Genomic DNA, 16,086 nt, shown 5'->3' on the forward strand with positions numbered 1-16,086 from the left:
GATAGCCCCGGCCAACACCATGCTGAGTGAAACTAGATCCCTTCTGCCTGCATATGATCCACCTCCCTCCCATTTCCTGCACATCCCTGGGCCTGTCTACGAGCCTCTTCGTATCTGCCTCCACCCCCACCCCTGGCAGCACATTCCAGGCACCCACCGCTCTCCGTGTTAAAAAACTTGCCCCACACACCTCCTTTAAACTTTCCCCCTCTCACCTTGAAACTGTGCACTCCAGTATTTGACATTTCTACATGTCTCCCCTATCTGTGCCTCTCATAATTTTATAAACCTCTATCAGGTCCCCCCTCAGCCTCCGCCACTCCGGAGAAAACAACCCAAGTTTGTCCGGCCTCTCCTTATAGCTCATGCTCTCTAATCTGGGCAGCCTCCTGGTTACATCACGGCCTGGTACTGCAGTCCCAACGCACAGGAACGCAAGAGGCTGCGGCGAGAAGTGGACGCAGCCCCGGTCCGTCACGGGCACAGCCCTCCCCACCGCTCACAGCATCTGCCTCAAGAAGGCGGCATCTATCACTAAGGATCCCCCACCATCCGTGCCATCCCATCTTCTCACAGCTCCCGTCGGGCAGGAAGTACAGAAGACTGAAGTCCCCCCCACCACCGGGTTCAGGAGCAGATACTTCCCTTCGACCATTCGGTTCTCAAACCAACCTGCTCACCCCAACCCCACCTCAGCAACGGGACACACTGCAGACTACCTCTTGCACTGCCGTGGACTTGTCTCTATTGTGTCTTTATTTTTTGCGCTAAGGTCTTGTTCCGGCACATTTTCTCTCTCTCTCTCTTGTACAATTTTGCATCATTTATATTCTGTGTGTTTTCTGTACCCCTGGGACGCTCCTGAAAGTTTTCCGTTGTACCTGTACCTCACCGTACCTGTGTAGATAGCAATAAACTCCACTTGAGTTCACGTGACTTGATTTAATTGCCAATGTGACGGTTATAAGACATTTGCGAAGAGTTTATTTGTTCCCTCTCCTCCTTTGCTGAAGTCGTAACAACGCGGATCGTTTCTCTCCAGGAATTTCTGCTCTTCCTCGTGTCTTCAACTTTCCTCACGGAAGTAGAGCAGGAATGTCACGGAACAACTTTATAAGACGTTGGAGCATTGTGCACAGTTCTGGTCACCACACTGTAGGCAGGAGGGGAGCGCACTGGAGAGGTTGCAGAGGAGATTCCCCAGGACGGTGCCCGGGATGGGACGTTCCGGTTACCGGGAGAGAGCGGAGAGGCTGGGGCTGTTCTCCCTGGGGCGGAGGAGGCTGAGGGGGGGACCTGACAGAGGTGTGCAAAATGGTGAGGGGGCAGAGATCGGGTGAGGAGGGGGGAAACTTTTAGCCGTGGTGGGGGTGTCTAAACCCAGAGGGCGCAAGTTTAGGGTGAGGGGTGCAGAGGGGATCTGAGGGGGGGAGTTTTTTCCCCCGAGGGGGGTGGGGCTGGTATCTGGAACGTACTGCCTCAGGGGGTGGTGGAGGCAGAGACTCTCACAGCATTGAAGAGGTATCCGGACGGGCACTGGAACGGCTGAGGGAGAGAAGGGGACGGACCCGGTGCACTGAGGGAGGGGCGGCGAGGAGGGAGCGCCACGCTGTGGGAGGGGCGGTGAGGAGGGAGCGCCTCGCTGTGGGGGGGACGGTGAGGAGGGAGCGCCTTGCTGTGGGGGGGGCGGTGAGGAGGGAGCGCCTCGCTGTTGGGGGGGACGGTGAGGAGGGAGCGCCGCTGTGGGAGGGGCGGTGAGGAGGGAGCGCCTCGCTGTGGGAGGGGCGGCAAGGGACGTAGGAGGCTGAGGGGGTAGGGCAGTGAACCAACTAGGCCCAGAGTCACGTACAGGCCGCTGCGAGATGGGTTTGGGGGGGGGGGGGGGGGGGGGCCAGGTTTTCAATTGGACACTTTCTGACGGTTAACCGGTCGGGAGTTAAACCGGTCACCGGAGGTGGGTGGTGGGGGGGTGGTTAATGGCCTCGGGTTTTGGTTCACTAGGCCGGAAGCCTGGATCAGTAAGCCCCGTGGGAATGAGGCAACAGTAGCGGGGCAAGGGTGGACGGGAGGGGAGGGGAGAGGAGGGCAGGCGTGGTGCCCTCAGACGCTGCCGTCCACGCTGGAGACGGTCTTGACGCGAGAGCTGATGGCCGACTCCGACCTCTCCTCGGCGAAAGCCAGGCGGAGCGAGGCGGCCACCGAGCGCCTGAAGACTTGGCGGAAGTCGCGGCCGGCGAAGACGTAGAGAAGGGGGTTGAGGGCGCTGTTGAAGGAGGCCAGGCCCACCGCCGCGCTGTCCCAGACCTGGGCCGCGGAACTGGAGGCGAAGGCCTGGGCTAGGCCGCAGATGTGGTACGGGAGCCAGCAGACGAAGAAGGCGGCCACCACGGCCGCGATGAGGCGGACGGGCTTCCTGGACTTGGCGAACTTGCCGCCCTGCAGCTTGCGGCCGATCAGGAGGTAGCAGGCTGCCATGATCAGGAAGGGGAGGGCGAAGGCGAAGACGGCCCGGGTCACCTCCACCACCGCCTTGGTCCTGTCCCCGAAATACGTCCCGGTGTAGTTGAAGGAGCAGAACGACAGGCCCAGCTCGGGATACGTGACCACCTGCCGGGTCAGCAGGGTGGGCAGGCACATGAGGAAGGCCAGGCCCCAGGCCCCGAAGCAGGCCACACGCACCCAAGCCAGACTCCGGTGAGTCTGAGACCATACGGGGCGGGTGACGGCCAGGCAGCGGTCGACGCTGATCAGGGTCAACAGGAAGACGCTGGCGGACATGTTGAGGACGATGGCGGAGGGGAGGAGCTTGCAGAGGACGTTGTCCCTGGGCCAGGTGGATCGCAAGGCGACGTTGGCCAGCTGGAAGGGGAGGGTGAGGCAGTAGGTCAGGTCCGCCACCGCCAGGTTCAGGAACCACACCGTGTTGACGCTCCTCTTCATCTTGAAGCCCGTCACCCAGATGACGGCGCCGTTGCCGGGGACGCCCAGCAGGAAGGTGAGGGCGTAGGCGAGGATGGACAAGGTGGCCGACACTGGGATCTGGGACCCTCTTTCCACGGAGGGGTAGTCGTAGGTGGAGACATTCTCAAAGAGGTTGTAGTAGGACACGTTCACGTAATAATAATCTCCAGAGAACGACATGGTGGGTCTGGTGGGGGAGAGACTGTGGAGGCGAGAGGGGGTGGGGAACAGAGGGAGGGAGGGAGAAGAGGAGGGGAGTGGGATGTAGACGTAAAGAGAGGAGGTGGAAGGAAAGGGTTGGGGAGGGGGGACGGGGAGAGGGGTGAGAGGGGAGGGGGAGAGGGGAGAGAGGCAAGAGGTGAGAGAGGAGGAGGGAGAGCAGAGAGGGGGAAAATGGGAGGAAGGGGAAGGGAGGGGGGGAGAAGGGGGAGGGAGGGAGAGGTGGAGGGGAGAAGGGGAGGGGAGAAGGGAGGGGGATGGAGGGGGTAGGGACGGGGAGGGGGGAGGGGGGGGGACAGGAGAAGGGGAGGGAGGGGGGAGGTGGGGGATGACGGAGAGGGGACAAGAGGGGAGGGAGATGGGGGAGGGAGGTGGGAGGGGAAGGGGAGGGGAAGAAGGGGAAGTAGGGGAGGTAGGGGAGGGGGAGGGGAGGGGAGGGGGTGAGGGAGAAAGATGTGTCAAGGAAGAAAGGAGAGAGACGGGGTGGAGGGTAAAGGGGGGGGTTGGAGGAAGAGGTAAAAGTAAGGGAGTGAAAGTGGAAGACTGCCCCTCCCTCCTCGCCGCCCCTCCCTCGGCGCGGCGCTCCCTCCTCGCCGCCCCTCCCTCGGCGCGGCGCTCCCTCCTCGCCGCCCCTCCCTCGGCGCGGCGCTCCCTCCTCGCCGCCCCTCCCTCGGCGCGGCGCTCCCTCCTCGCCGCCCCTCCCTCGGCGCGGCGCTCCCTCCTCGCCGCCCCTCCCACAGCACGGCACTCCCTCCTCGCCACCCCCCAACGGCGCGGCGCTCCCTCCTCACCGCCCCTCCCACAGCGCGGCGCTCCCTCCTCGCCGCCCCTCCCACAGCGCGGCGCTCCCTCCTCGCCGCCCCTCCCACAGCGCGGCGCTCCCTCCTCGCCGCCCCTCCCACAGCGCGGCGCTCCCTCCTCGCCGCCCCTCCCACAGCGCGGCGCTTCCCTCCTCGCCGCCCCTCCCACAGCGCGGCGCTCCCTCCTCGCCGCCCCTCCCACAGTGCGGCGCTCCCTCCTCGCCGCCCCCCCCACAGCGCGGCGCTCCCTCCTCGCCGCCCCTCCCTCATCATCACCCTCTGCCATGCCTTAAGTGCCCTGGGACTCCAGCTCTGGGATTCCCTCCCGGGACCCCTCCTCACCTTGGACACTGCTCCCCCTTGAGGTGCAGCCCACCTTCGCCTGAATGTCTGGCTCAGTCCGTGGTCCTGGGCACCTCCCGACAGTCAGACTCGGATCCCAAATCGTCGTGACCACAAGGAATGAACCTCGAACAGGAACCGCGCTGCAACAGACGGTGGGATTCTCCGCGGATCCAGGTGGATCGGGGAAGGGCGACGTGTGGTGGAGTTGGACGCTGGTCTGGGAGAGGTCTGGAGTGGGGACTGGGTCGTCTGAGGCTGAGGGACGGGTCAGTCGCCTCAGGAGAGACTTGCAGTGTCCTGTCGAAACTCAGAATTGCTCACTTCCTCAAAATTAACTAGCTGGGGAGGGCTCAGCACGGAAGATAAACCACAAAACCAGTTCCTCAATGTGTGCAATACAGGGTAAACATCCCTCTGCACCATCCCACCACACGGTCCCGGGGCCAGACACAGGGTGAAGCTCCCTCTGCACTGTCCCGTCACACACTCCCGGGGTCAGACACAGTGAATCTCCCTCCACACCGTCCCGTCACACACTCCCAGGGTCTGACACAGGGTGAGGCTCCCTCCGCACCGTCCCGTCACACACTCCCAGGGTCTGACACAGGGTGAGGCTCCCTCCGCAACGTCCCATCACACACTCCCAGGGTCTGACACAGGGTGAAGCTCCCTCTACACCGTCCCATCACACAGTCCTGGGGCCAGACACAGGGTGAAGCTCCCTCCACACCGTCCCGTCACACACTCCCGGGGTCAGACACAGGGTGAAGCTCCCTCTACACCTCCCGTCACACACTCCTGGGGTCAGATACAGAGTGAAGCTCCCTCTGCACTGTCCCATCACACACCCTCAGGGTCTGACACAGGATGAAGGTCTCTCTACACCGTCCCATCACACACTCCCGGGGTCAGACACAGGGTGAAGCTCCCTCCACACCGTCCCGTCACACACTCCCGGGGTCAGACACAGGGTGAAGCTCCCTCTACACCTCCCATCACACACTCCCGGGGTCAGATACAGAGTGAAGCTCCCTCTGCACCGTCCCATCACACACTCCTGGGGTCAGGCACAGGGTGAAACTCCCTCCGCACTGTCCCCTCACAGACAATCACAGGGCCTGACGCAGTTAATTGGAAGGTTGAGGGGGATCGAGAGCAGCGCACTCCCATCAGTTTGAGTGAATTGCTGTACAAAGCACTTTGTGTGGCTGGGTTCAAAGCCAATGTCGGAAGCAGAGGCTGTTGTGCAAGGACTCTTTGTCGGCGGGAGAGAGGACTTTCTCTCTGCAGGCAGGAGAACTTCTGCTATATCGCAGTGTGGCGCCTGTGAGGGTGGGTGCGGCATCTGCGGGATCACTGGGCTGGGCCGGTGAGACAGTGGGAGTGAAGACCCCGACCGTCCCATCGCTCACGGCGGACGCGTCCCTCGCCACTTCCCAATCGCTTGGCCCAGGGTCAGCTCGGTGAAGAAAGGTGGACCTTTGTAAGAGCCGGCCAGAGCACCCTTGACCCGAGTCAGGGGATCTTCTCCCAACCTTCGGACCAACACTGGGCAGTGCGAAGAACAACCATCTTTGGCTCCTTGCTTCCACCCCAATCAGTTTCTGCTCTCCTGGGCTCTCTGACTGCAGATCCCTTCCAATGCAATTTTATTATTGCTCGTATATCCCTTCCGATGCCTGTTGATTTAATTTTTTGTGGTACACAGGTAGCTTTTGTTATAATTAAATGACCTGGATGGAAATGTGGGGGGGGGGGGGGGTGGGTTAGTAAGTTTGCAGACGGTACAAAGACTGGTGGGGTTGTGGATGGTGTAGGGAGCTGTCACAGGACACAGCAGGATACAGATCAGTTACAGATCTGGGCGGAGAAGTGGCAGATGCAGTTTAATCCGGACAAGTGTGAGGTGTTGCACTTTGGGAGGTCAAACGTAAAGGGACAGGACACAGTTAATGGTTTTGCCGATGTACGGAGGGATCTTGGGATCCAAGTCCATAGTTGCCTGAAAGTGGCCACACAAGCAGAGCGGTGAAGAAGGCGTACGGCGCACTTGCCTTCATGGGTCGGGGCGTTGGGTACTCACGTCGCAGCTGAGCAAAACTCTGCTGAGGCCGCACTTGGAGCATGGCACGCAGTTGCAACGTTACAGGAAGGGTGCGGGGGCTTTGCAGAGGGTGTGGGAGAGGTTCACCAGGACGCTGCCTGGATTAGAGGGCGTGAGCTATAATGAGAGGTCAGACAAACTTGTGTTGTTTTCTCTGGAGCATCAGAGGCTGCTTCCCTTCCGATGCCTGTGTGTGTGTTTTTTTCCCTGTTAATTGTTTCCAATGCCCCTTTCTGCCTGTAGATCTCTTTCAGTGTCTGAGGTTTTTTTTTGGGCCTGTGGGTCACTTCCAGTGCCTGTTTCTTGGGGATTTTCGCCTGTAGATCACTCCCACCGCCTGTTTCCAAGTCTCTGCAGGACCAGTCAGTGGACCCGATGTCCAATACACCCCCTCCTGGCTGTTCCCGTGGCCCTCACACTGTTCTACTGACGTCCAAACCTTGGGTTTTCCGCCAGGTGACGGACCCCCCCCCAGACGCTTGCTGCTTCTGCGGCCAGGCAGCGTCCACACTCCACGCAAGGCGTCGCGGCCCCCGTTCAGGTACACGAAGGGACTGCTCCCAAGTTCCGGTCACACCTCAGCCCCACCCTCCTCACCTTCGGCCACCCGGTGTGCAGAGTGGGGGTGGGTCAGTCTGTTCCTGGGCCCAGCCGTTCATGGCGCCAGGACCTCAGGGGTCCCGCCCCAGCCAACTGCCTGACCCCCTTTTCTCCGAGGAAACCTCCCTGTGCCCGGGTGTCCCCAGGGAGGGAGCAGGCAGTGTTCACGGGTACCCTGTGGGCCTTCCGGGACCGCTGGGTGCCACAGGGGCTCGAGTGTGTCCCAGATAGGGATGAGTGTGGTTTACCTTGGAGGGGGTCGTGGAGACATAGGGGGCGGGAGGCTGTCACAAAGACAGGGAGGGGTGTAGGGACCAGAGGGGGGGATCATGGAGACAGGGAGGGGTGTAGGGACCAGAGGGGGGGATCATGGAGACAGGTAGGGGTGTAGGGGCCAGAAGGGGGTCACAGAGAGGGGGAGGGGTGTAGGGGAGGGAGGGGGGGGTCACAGAGATGGAGAGGGATATAGGGTCCGGGGGTCATGGAGATGGGGGGGGTGTAGCGACGAAGGGGGTCACAGAGACGGGCAGGGATGTAAGGTAGGGAGGGGGTCACAGAGATGGTGCGTAGGGGAGGGGGGTCACAGAGGGGGAGGGGTATAGGGGAGGGAGGGGGGGTCACGGGCAGGGGTGTAGGGGAGGGAGGGGAATCACGCAGACAGGGAGGGGTGTAGGGGGTCACGGAGACAGGCAGGGGTGTAGGGTAGGGAGGGGGTCACAGAGATGGTGCATGGGGGGGTCACAGAGATGGGGAGGGGGTGTAGGAGCTGGAGGGGTTCAAGGAGATGGGAAGGGGCACAGCGGCAGCTTCTTGAGACTTGTATTCACCCCAGGCAAGGAGAAGAGCAAAGTGTCACAGAACGTAGAGATGGATGGGAGATTTTGCAAGAATCACCAGAGAAGCCAGTAGCTGATGAAGTAACTCCGTGCAGATGAAGTAACTCCGTGCAGAAAGCATTGTGAAATCTCCCGAAGTGCCTACACTGCAGCATTTGAACAGGCACGTGAGTATTACTGAGCCTCACTCACGTACAGATAAAGCAAAGGGAACACCACAGGATGAGGCAGTCACTCCCAGTCAGTATACGTCACTCCCTGTCGAAGCAGGCATGTGGGAATAAATATGTGGAGGGAGCCTCACTCTATGTCCAAACCCAGGGGTGTGTGACGGGACAGTGTGGAGGGAGCTTCACTGTGTCTGACCCCGGGAGTGTGTGACGGGACGGTGCGGGGGGATCCTCACCCTGTGTCCGACCCCGGGAGTGTGTGACGGGACGGTGCGGAGGGAGCTTCACCCTGTGTCTGACCCCGGGAGTGTGTGACGGGACGGTGCGGAGGGAGCTTCACCCTGTGTCTGACCCCGGGGGTGGGTGACGGGACGGTGCGGAGGGAGCTTCACCCTGTGTCCGACCCCGGGACTGTGTGACGGGACGGCGCGGAGGGAGCCTCACCCTGTGTCTGACCCCGGGAGTGTGTGACGGGACGGTGCATTGGGAGCCTCACCGTGTCCCACACACTGCCCCTGTCAGCCTGTCAAGGTCTTGGCTGTGCAGGAAGGAAATCCGAGTGCCGTCAGCAGCAGCAGACTGAACTGCTGCCTCATCCATTTTCACAGCTGGGCAGTGAGGTCACTGCTCACAGAGAGCTGGCGCAGTTCCTCCCCTGCCCTCCCTCCCGCCCACCCCCTCGGTCTCACTCCGCGCTCTCTGTTGCTCCCTCTCTTTCCCCTCCTCTCTCTCCCCCCTCCTCCCAACAGCCCAACAGAAGGCGGAACAGATCGCCAACAAACCACTGATCACGGAGAGAGCTTACGCCTCGCAACTGTACCTGCTCGACATAGTGAGGTGGTCCGGGGGGTGGGGGTAAACTTGTGCTCCCTCCTCGCCGCCCCTCCCGCGGCGCGGAGCTCCCTCCTCCCCTCCCGCGCCGCGCCCCCCCCGTGGTGTGTGTCCAATTTTGGGGGTTCAGGGTGGCGGAGCCTCGGGATGGGGTGGGGGACAGACGGATTTTCCCCACACGGAAAGGAAACAAACACAAGACAGAAGTAACAATTGTTTTATACGTTAACACAGGGTATCTGATGCAGAGCCCTGCAAGTGGGGCCAGCCACTTCCACAGGGGAGGGGGAGGAGGGAGGGGGAGGAAGGAGGGGGAGGAGGGAGGGGAGAGAGGGGAGAGAGAGGGGGGAGGGAGAGAGAGGGGGGAGGGAGAGAGAGGGGGGAGGGAGAGAGAGGGGGGAGGGAGAGAGAGGGGGGAGGGAGAGAGAGGGGGGAGGGAGAGAGAGGGGGGAGGGAGAGAGAGGGGGGAGGGAGAGAGAGGGGGGGAGGGAGAGAGAGGGGGGAGGGAGAGAGGGGGGAGGAGAGAGAGGGGGGAGGGAGAGAGAGGGGGAGGAGAGAGAGGGGGAGGGAGAAGGGGGGAGGGAGAAGGGGGGAGGCAGAAGGGGGGAGGGAGAAGGGGGGAGGGGGAAGGGGGGAGTTGAGAGGGGGGGAGGTGGAGGGGGTGAGGTGGATGGGGGGAGGTGGATGGGGGTGAGGTGGATGGGGGGAGGTGGATGGGGGGAGGTGGATGGGGGGAGGTGGATGGGGGGAGGTGGAGGGAGGGGAGGAGGAAGAGGAGGGAGAAGGGAGGAGGAGGGAGAGGGGAGGAGGAGGGAAGGGAGGAGGGGAGGGGTGAAGGGAGGAGGGGAGGGGTGAAGGGAGGAGGGGAGGGGAACCCAAACACCGACGTAAACTCTTCCTCGTGACCGAAACCAGTCTCTTGTCCGACCGACCCGCCCCTCCCTTCCACCCTACTCCCCCAGCCCCCGACCCCCTCCCCAACCCCAGCACACCCCCCACCCCCACAACACTGGACCCTCTCCACAGGACAGCAGAGGGGTGAGGAATCCCACCCATCCTGTCCCCCTCTGATGAAAGGGGAGTGGTGGGGGGGGGGCGGGGTGGGTTACAGCTATTAAACCCTTACATATATAACTTTGATATAACATATCATATATAAAATAATATCTAAAAAATATTAAAAACGGGAATCAAACAAAACAAAAAGTGCGCTTCTTTTCAAGTATCTCGGGTCTGTGTGGTGGGACGGTCCCGTTAGGTGTCGGGGAGCCGGGATTGTCCGGGAGGGGTACCGCTGTGGTCCTGCCTCCCCTCCGAGGGCGGCGCTCCCTCTCCCTCCGACACACCTCGCGCCGCCCGGGACAGGGCGCCCACCCAGCGCTGGAGGAGTTCCTCGCTCTCGGCACTGAAGTGGAGGGTGAGGTGGCTCTGGGTCATCAGGAAGGAGTGCCGCCGTTCCGTCTTCTCCCCGGCGTCCGGGGTGCCCACATCGAAGCCGATCAGCGGGACGCTGCGCAAAGCCTTCACGTCCTTGTGAGGGGAGGAAAGTGGGGGGGGGGGCGTAGAGAGAAGACAGTTAGAGTGAGGTGGTCCTTGAACGCGAGCAAGCTCCCTCCTTCCTCTGTCCGTCCCGGTCTACGTTGGGGGGGGTGGGGGGGGGCTGCTGGTGGGGAGGGCCAGCAGGCTTAAACTCCTGGGCATTAACACCTCGGGCGACCTGTCCCGGTCCCAGCACATCGATGCGATCGCGAGGAAGGCGCAGCCAGCGTCTTTACCTCCTCAGGAGGTTTGGCTTGTCACCGAGTACTCCGACAAACCTCTACAGAAGTGTCCCGACCGGTGGCGTCGCGGTCCGGGACGGCAATTCGAACGCGCAGGAAGCCACGGAGAGCGGTGGGACTCAGCCCCAATACATCACGGGGACATCCCTCCCCGCTGTTGGGGGGTATCCGCAGGAGGCGTTGCCTCAAGAAGGTAAATTGGTTCATTGTTGTCACGTGTACCGAGGTACAGTGAAAATCTTCGCATGCCGTCCACACAGACCTTTGCATTACACCGTGCATCGAGGTAGTACAAGGGATAAGCAATAACAGAATGCAGAATAGAGTGTCACAGTTACAGAGAAAGTGCAGTGCAGGCAGACAATAAGGTGCAAGGGCCACGACGAGGGAGATTATGAGGTCAGGAGTCCATCTTATCGTTCAATAGTCTTGTAACAGCGGGGCAGAAGCCGTCCTTGAGCCTGGTGGGATGTGCTTTCAGGCTCTTGTATCTCCTGCCCGATGGGAGGGGGGAGAAGAGAGAATGTCCCGGGGTGGGTGGGTGGGGGTCTCTGATTATGCCGGCTGCTTCCCCGAGGCAGCGGGAAGCGTAGACGCAGTCCGGGGAGGGGAGGCTGGTTTCCGTAACGCGCTGGGCTGTGTCCACAACTCTCTGTGGTCCCGGGCAGAGCAGTTGCCGTCCCGAGCCGGGATGCATCCGGATAGGATGCTTTCTATGGTGCATCGGTAAAAATCGGTGAGGGTCAAAGGGGACGTGCCGAATTTCTTTAGCCTCCTGAGGAAGCAAACCCCTGAGGGGGCACAGCAATTCAAATGCTCAACACAGGAAGCTGCAGAGAACAGTGGGACCCAGCCCCAGTACATCACGGGCACATTCCTCCCCACCATCGAGAGACTCTACAGGAGACGCTGCCTCAAGAAGGCAACGTCTGTCGTCAAAGGTTCCCCACCATCCGGGCCGCGCCGTCTTCTCGCAGCTCCCGTCAGGCAGGAGGTACAGAAGCCTGAAGTCCCAACACCACCGGTTTCAGGGGCAGCGACTTCCCTTCGACCATTCGGTTCTTGAACCGACCGGCACAACCCGAATCGCCGCCTTCATTTTGAGAGCTCTGGTGGGGGAAAGGGGAGGGGGGCAACACGACACACGGGGGAGACGAAGGAACGGTGGTGGGGAGAGGAGGAAGGGGAGAGAAAGGATGGAGAGAGGGAGTGGAGCGGTGCGGGAGGACAGGGAGGGAGTGGAGGAGAGGGGGAGGAGGGGGAGGGGGAGGATGGGAAGGGAAAGGGGAGGGAGAGGACAGAGGGAGAGGGAGAGAGAGAGGGGGAAGGAGAGAGGGGGGGAGGAGAGAGAGGGGGGGAGGAGAGAGAGGGGGGCGGCAGAGAGAGGGGGGAGGCAGAGAGAGGGGGGAGGCAGAGAGAGGGGGGAGGCAGAGAGAGGGGGGAGGAGAGAGAGGGGGGGAGGAGAGAGAGGGGGGGAGGAGAGAGAGGGGGGGAGGAGAGAGAGGGGGGGAGGAGAGAGAGGGGGGAGGAGAGAGAGTGGGGGGAGGAGAGAGAGGGGGGGAGGAGAGAGAGGGGGGGAGGAGAGAGAGGGGTGGGGCCGAGAGGCGGGGAGGAGAGAGAGGGGGGAGGAGAGAGAGGGGGGGAGGAGAGAGAGGGGGGGAGGAGAGAGAGGGGGGGGAGGAGAGAGAGGGGGGGAGGAGAGAGAGGGGGGGAGGAGAGAGAGGGGGGAGGAGAGAGAGGGGGGAGGAGAGAGAGGGGGGAGGAGGAGAGAGGGGGGATGGAGAGAGAGGGGGGAGGAGAGAGAGGGGGGAGGAGAGAGAGGGGGGAGGAGAGAGGGGGGGAGGAGAGAGGGGGGGAGGAGAGAGGGGGGAGGAGAGAGGGGGGGGAGGAGAGAGGGGGGGAGGAGAGAGGGGGGGAGGAGAGAGGGGGGGAGGAGAGAGGGGGGGAGGAGAGAGGGGGGGAGGAGGGGGGGGAGGGAGAGGGGGGGAGGAGAGAGGGGGAGGGGAGAGGGGGGGGAGGAGAGAGGGGGGAGGAGAGAGGGGGGAGGAGAGGGGGGGAGGAGAGAGGGGGGGGGGAGGAGAGGGGGGGGAGGAGAGGGGGGGGAGGAGAGAGGGGGGAGGAGAGAGGGGGAGGAGAGAGAGGGAGGAGAGAGAGGGGGGGAGGTGAGAGAGGGGGAGAGAAGAGAGAGGGGGAGAGAGAGAGGGGGAAGGAGAGAGAGAGGGGAAGGAGAGAGAGAGGGGAAGGAGAGAGAGAGGGGAAGGAGAGAGAGAGGGGAAGGAGAGAGAGAGGGGAAGGAGAGAGAGAGGGGAAGGAGAGAGAGAGGGGAAGGAGAGAGAGAGGGGAAGGAGAGAGAGAGGGGAAGGAGAGAGAGAGGGGAAGGAGAGAGAGAGGGGAAGGAGAGAGAGAGGGGAAGGAGAGAGAGAGGGGAAGGAGAGAGAGAGGGGAAGGAGAGAGAGAGGGGGAAGGAGAGAGAGAGGGGAAGGAGAGAGAGAGGGGAAGGAGAGAGGGAGAGAGGGACGGGAGGGACGGGAGGGACGGGAGGGACGGGAGACAGAGGGACAGGGAACTAAAGCATCGACATAACTCTCCCTGGAAGCCAAAACCACTTCCCGTCTGACCGCTTCCACCCCACCCCCCCACATCTCTCAGGATCGTTTCTGGGGGTGGGGGGGGGGGTGCGGTTAGTATCAGGAAGAAACACCATGCTTGGCATGGCACTCCCCCCTTTGAAGCCCCCTCCATTCCCCTTCCCTCCCCGCTCCCACTCACCTGAGGGGCTCCGTAGATGTAGAGGACAAGGGGCTCGTTCTCGGGGATGACGCACCAGCTCTTCTGCCAGCCCTTGGCTCCCTTCTCCATGTAATGCAGGAAGCTGCAGACCACACTGTTCTCCGCCGCCACCGACGCCTGCTTCTACAACACGAGCAACACCGGCGCATCAGAACCTCGTCCCCTCTCCTCTAATACCCCCCCCGTCCCCCTGCCCCCTCCCACTGCCACTTCTCCCTGTGGGACAAAACCCCACTCTCTCTGTGTCTGACCCCGGGAGTGTGTGACGGGACGGTGCGGAGGGAGCTTCACCCTCTGTCTGACCCCGGGAGTGTGTGGCGGGACGGTGCGGAGGGAGCTTCCCCCTGTGTCTGACCCCGGGAGTGTGTGACGGGATGGTGCAGAGGGAGCTTCACCCTGTGTCTGACCCCGGGAGTGTGTGACGGGACGGTGCAGAGGGAGCTTCACCCTGTGTCTGACCCCGGGAGTGTGTGACGGGACGGTGCGGAGGGAGCTTCACCCTGTGTCTGACCCCGGGAGTGTGTGACGGGACAGTGCAGAGGGAGCTTCACCCTGTGTCTGACCCCGGGAGTGTGTGACGGGACGGTGCAGAGGGAGCTTCACCCTGTGTCTGACCCCGGGAGTATGTGACGGGACAGTGCAGAGGGAGCTTCACCCTGTGTCTGACCCCGGGAGTGTGTGACGGGACGGTGCGGAGGGAGCTTCACCCTGTGTCTGACCCCAGGAGTGTGTGACGTGACGGGACAGTGTGGAGGGAGCTTCCCTGTGTCTGACCCCGGGAGTATGTGACGGGACGGTGCGGAGGGAGCTTCACCCTGTGTCTGACCCCGGGAGTGTGTGACGGGACGGTGCGGAGGGAGCTTCACCCTGTGTCTGACCCCGGGAGTGTGTGACGTGACGGGACAGTGTGGAGGGAGCTTCCCTGTGTCTGACCCCGGGAGTGTGTGACGGGACGGTGCGGAGGGAGCTTCACCCTGTGTCTGACCCCAGGAGTGTGTGACGTGACGGGACAGTGTGGAGGGAGCTTCCCTGTGTCTGACCCCGGGAGTATGTGACGGGACGGTGCGGAGGGAGCTTCACCCTGTGTCTGACCCCGGGAGTGTGTGACGGGACGGTGCGGAGGGAGCTTCACCCTGTGTCTGACCCCGGGATTGTGTGACGGGACGGTGCGGAGGATGGGGCAGGGACTCAGCCTCACCTCCAGGATGGACCTTCTCCGGTGGGAATACGAGGTCCGGTGCGGGGATCCCGCTGGCGATCCATGCAGAACCACGTAGCAATCCCGACAGACCCTGTTGGGCCGGTTGTTGTCATACACCAGCCGAGCCCGGAATTCCGAACATTTCCCGCAGACCACCTGTGGAGATCGCCGCATGGGGTCAGGGGGTGGGGTGGTGGAGACACACAGATTAACCCTCTCCCTGCAGTCGGCCGTTCAGCCCATCTATAACCTGCTGGTATCCCCAAGCCAGGCCAGTCTCCCTTGTTCCCTGGCATTCCGCACTGTCCCACTTCTCTGGGGAAGAGGAACTTCTCCGGAATTCCCGAAGGGATTTATCGGTCTCGTACCAATGGGCCCCCTGGTTCTGGTCACCCAGCACAGTGAGATACGGAACACAGAAGTGGGCACGGTATTCCCTGTGGGATGTGGATTCAGGAACCATGCTCGGTATTCCCTGTGGGATGTGGATACTGGAACCATGCACGCTATTCCAGGCGTAATTGGGAGCCTGGAGCCATACATGGTATTCCCAGTGGGCTATGGAGAACGGAACTCTGCACGGTATTCCCAGTGGGATACGGAGAGGGGAACTGTGCATGGTGTTTCCTTGTGGGATACAGAGACCGGAACTGTGCACAGTATTCCCAGCGGGATACAGAGAGGGGAACTGTGCGTGGTATTCCCTGTGGGATATGATACTGGGACCGTGCGCGGTATTCCCTGTGGGACACGGAGACCGGAACAGAGGCGCAGTATCCTGAGGCTTGCAGTTGGGGGAGCAGATGGAGGGGACGGACAGCGGCGAGGGGAGGGGACGGTACTCACATGCCCACAGGCCTTACAGTGATGTCTGCGCTTGGTGATGGAATTAAAGGGCTCCTGGCACTTCATGCACATGGTGACCTCCTTCTCCCGGATCGGAGTGGGAGCCCGCTTCCCCAGCTCCGTGTTCTGCGCACAAAGACAGTCGGATCAGGTCCCCTGGCTCCCCCAGCCCATCCTCCTCCCCCACCCCTTCAAACTCTTCAGAACGTCCCCAAACCCTGTTTGCCCTTATCCCTCTGCACCCTCCATATCGACGGTGGTGGTCGAGACCTTCAGGTTCCTCGGTGTAAACATCACCTATAGCCTGTCCTGGTCCAACCACGTAGACATCACGGCCAAGAAAGCTCACTGGCGCCTCTGCTTCCTCAGGAGGCTAAAGAAATTCAGCACGTCCCCCGTCGACCCTCACCGATTTTTACCGACGCACCGTAGAAAGCATCCGATCAGGGTGCATCCCGGCTTGGGACGGCAACTGCTCTGCCCGGGACCTCAAGAAACCGCAGAGAGCTGCAGACACAGCCCAGCGCGTCACGGACACCAGCCTCCCCTCCCCGGACTGCGTCTACACTTCCCGTTGCCTCGGGAAAGCAGCCGACATAATC

At 62.1% G+C, this 16,086-nt stretch overlaps 2 protein-coding genes across 2 annotated transcripts in view; both read right to left on the bottom strand.

Annotated features, from left to right (window-relative positions):
• Positions 1–927: 927 nt before the first annotated feature.
• On the bottom strand, positions 928–4,630 carry LOC127566609 (C3a anaphylatoxin chemotactic receptor-like). Its single transcript, XM_052009104.1, has 2 exons — positions 4,323–4,630; positions 928–3,163 (listed from the first exon to the last, which is right to left on the bottom strand). The coding sequence occupies exon 2, from the start codon at positions 3,139–3,141 to the stop codon at positions 2,101–2,103; it is 1,041 nt and encodes a 346-aa protein (XP_051865064.1). The 5' UTR covers positions 3,142–3,163; positions 4,323–4,630; the 3' UTR covers positions 928–2,100.
• Positions 4,631–9,663: 5,033 nt separating this feature from the next.
• fgd1 (FYVE, RhoGEF and PH domain containing 1) overlaps positions 9,664–16,086 on the bottom strand; it is a 33,890-nt gene continuing 27,467 nt past the window's right edge. Inside the window, exons 15-18 of the mRNA XM_052009064.1 lie at positions 15,485–15,610; positions 14,636–14,794; positions 13,417–13,560; positions 9,664–10,396 (exon numbers count right to left, since the gene is read on the bottom strand). Of these exons, the coding sequence (XP_051865024.1) occupies positions 10,121–10,396; positions 13,417–13,560; positions 14,636–14,794; positions 15,485–15,610 (705 nt within the window). The 3' untranslated portion in view covers positions 9,664–10,120. The remainder of the gene's footprint in view (positions 10,397–13,416; positions 13,561–14,635; positions 14,795–15,484; positions 15,611–16,086) is intronic.

Source organism: Pristis pectinata, chromosome 43, assembly GCF_009764475.1.
Source record: "Pristis pectinata isolate sPriPec2 chromosome 43, sPriPec2.1.pri, whole genome shotgun sequence".
Classification (NCBI taxonomy): Eukaryota; Metazoa; Chordata; class Chondrichthyes; order Rhinopristiformes; family Pristidae; genus Pristis; species Pristis pectinata.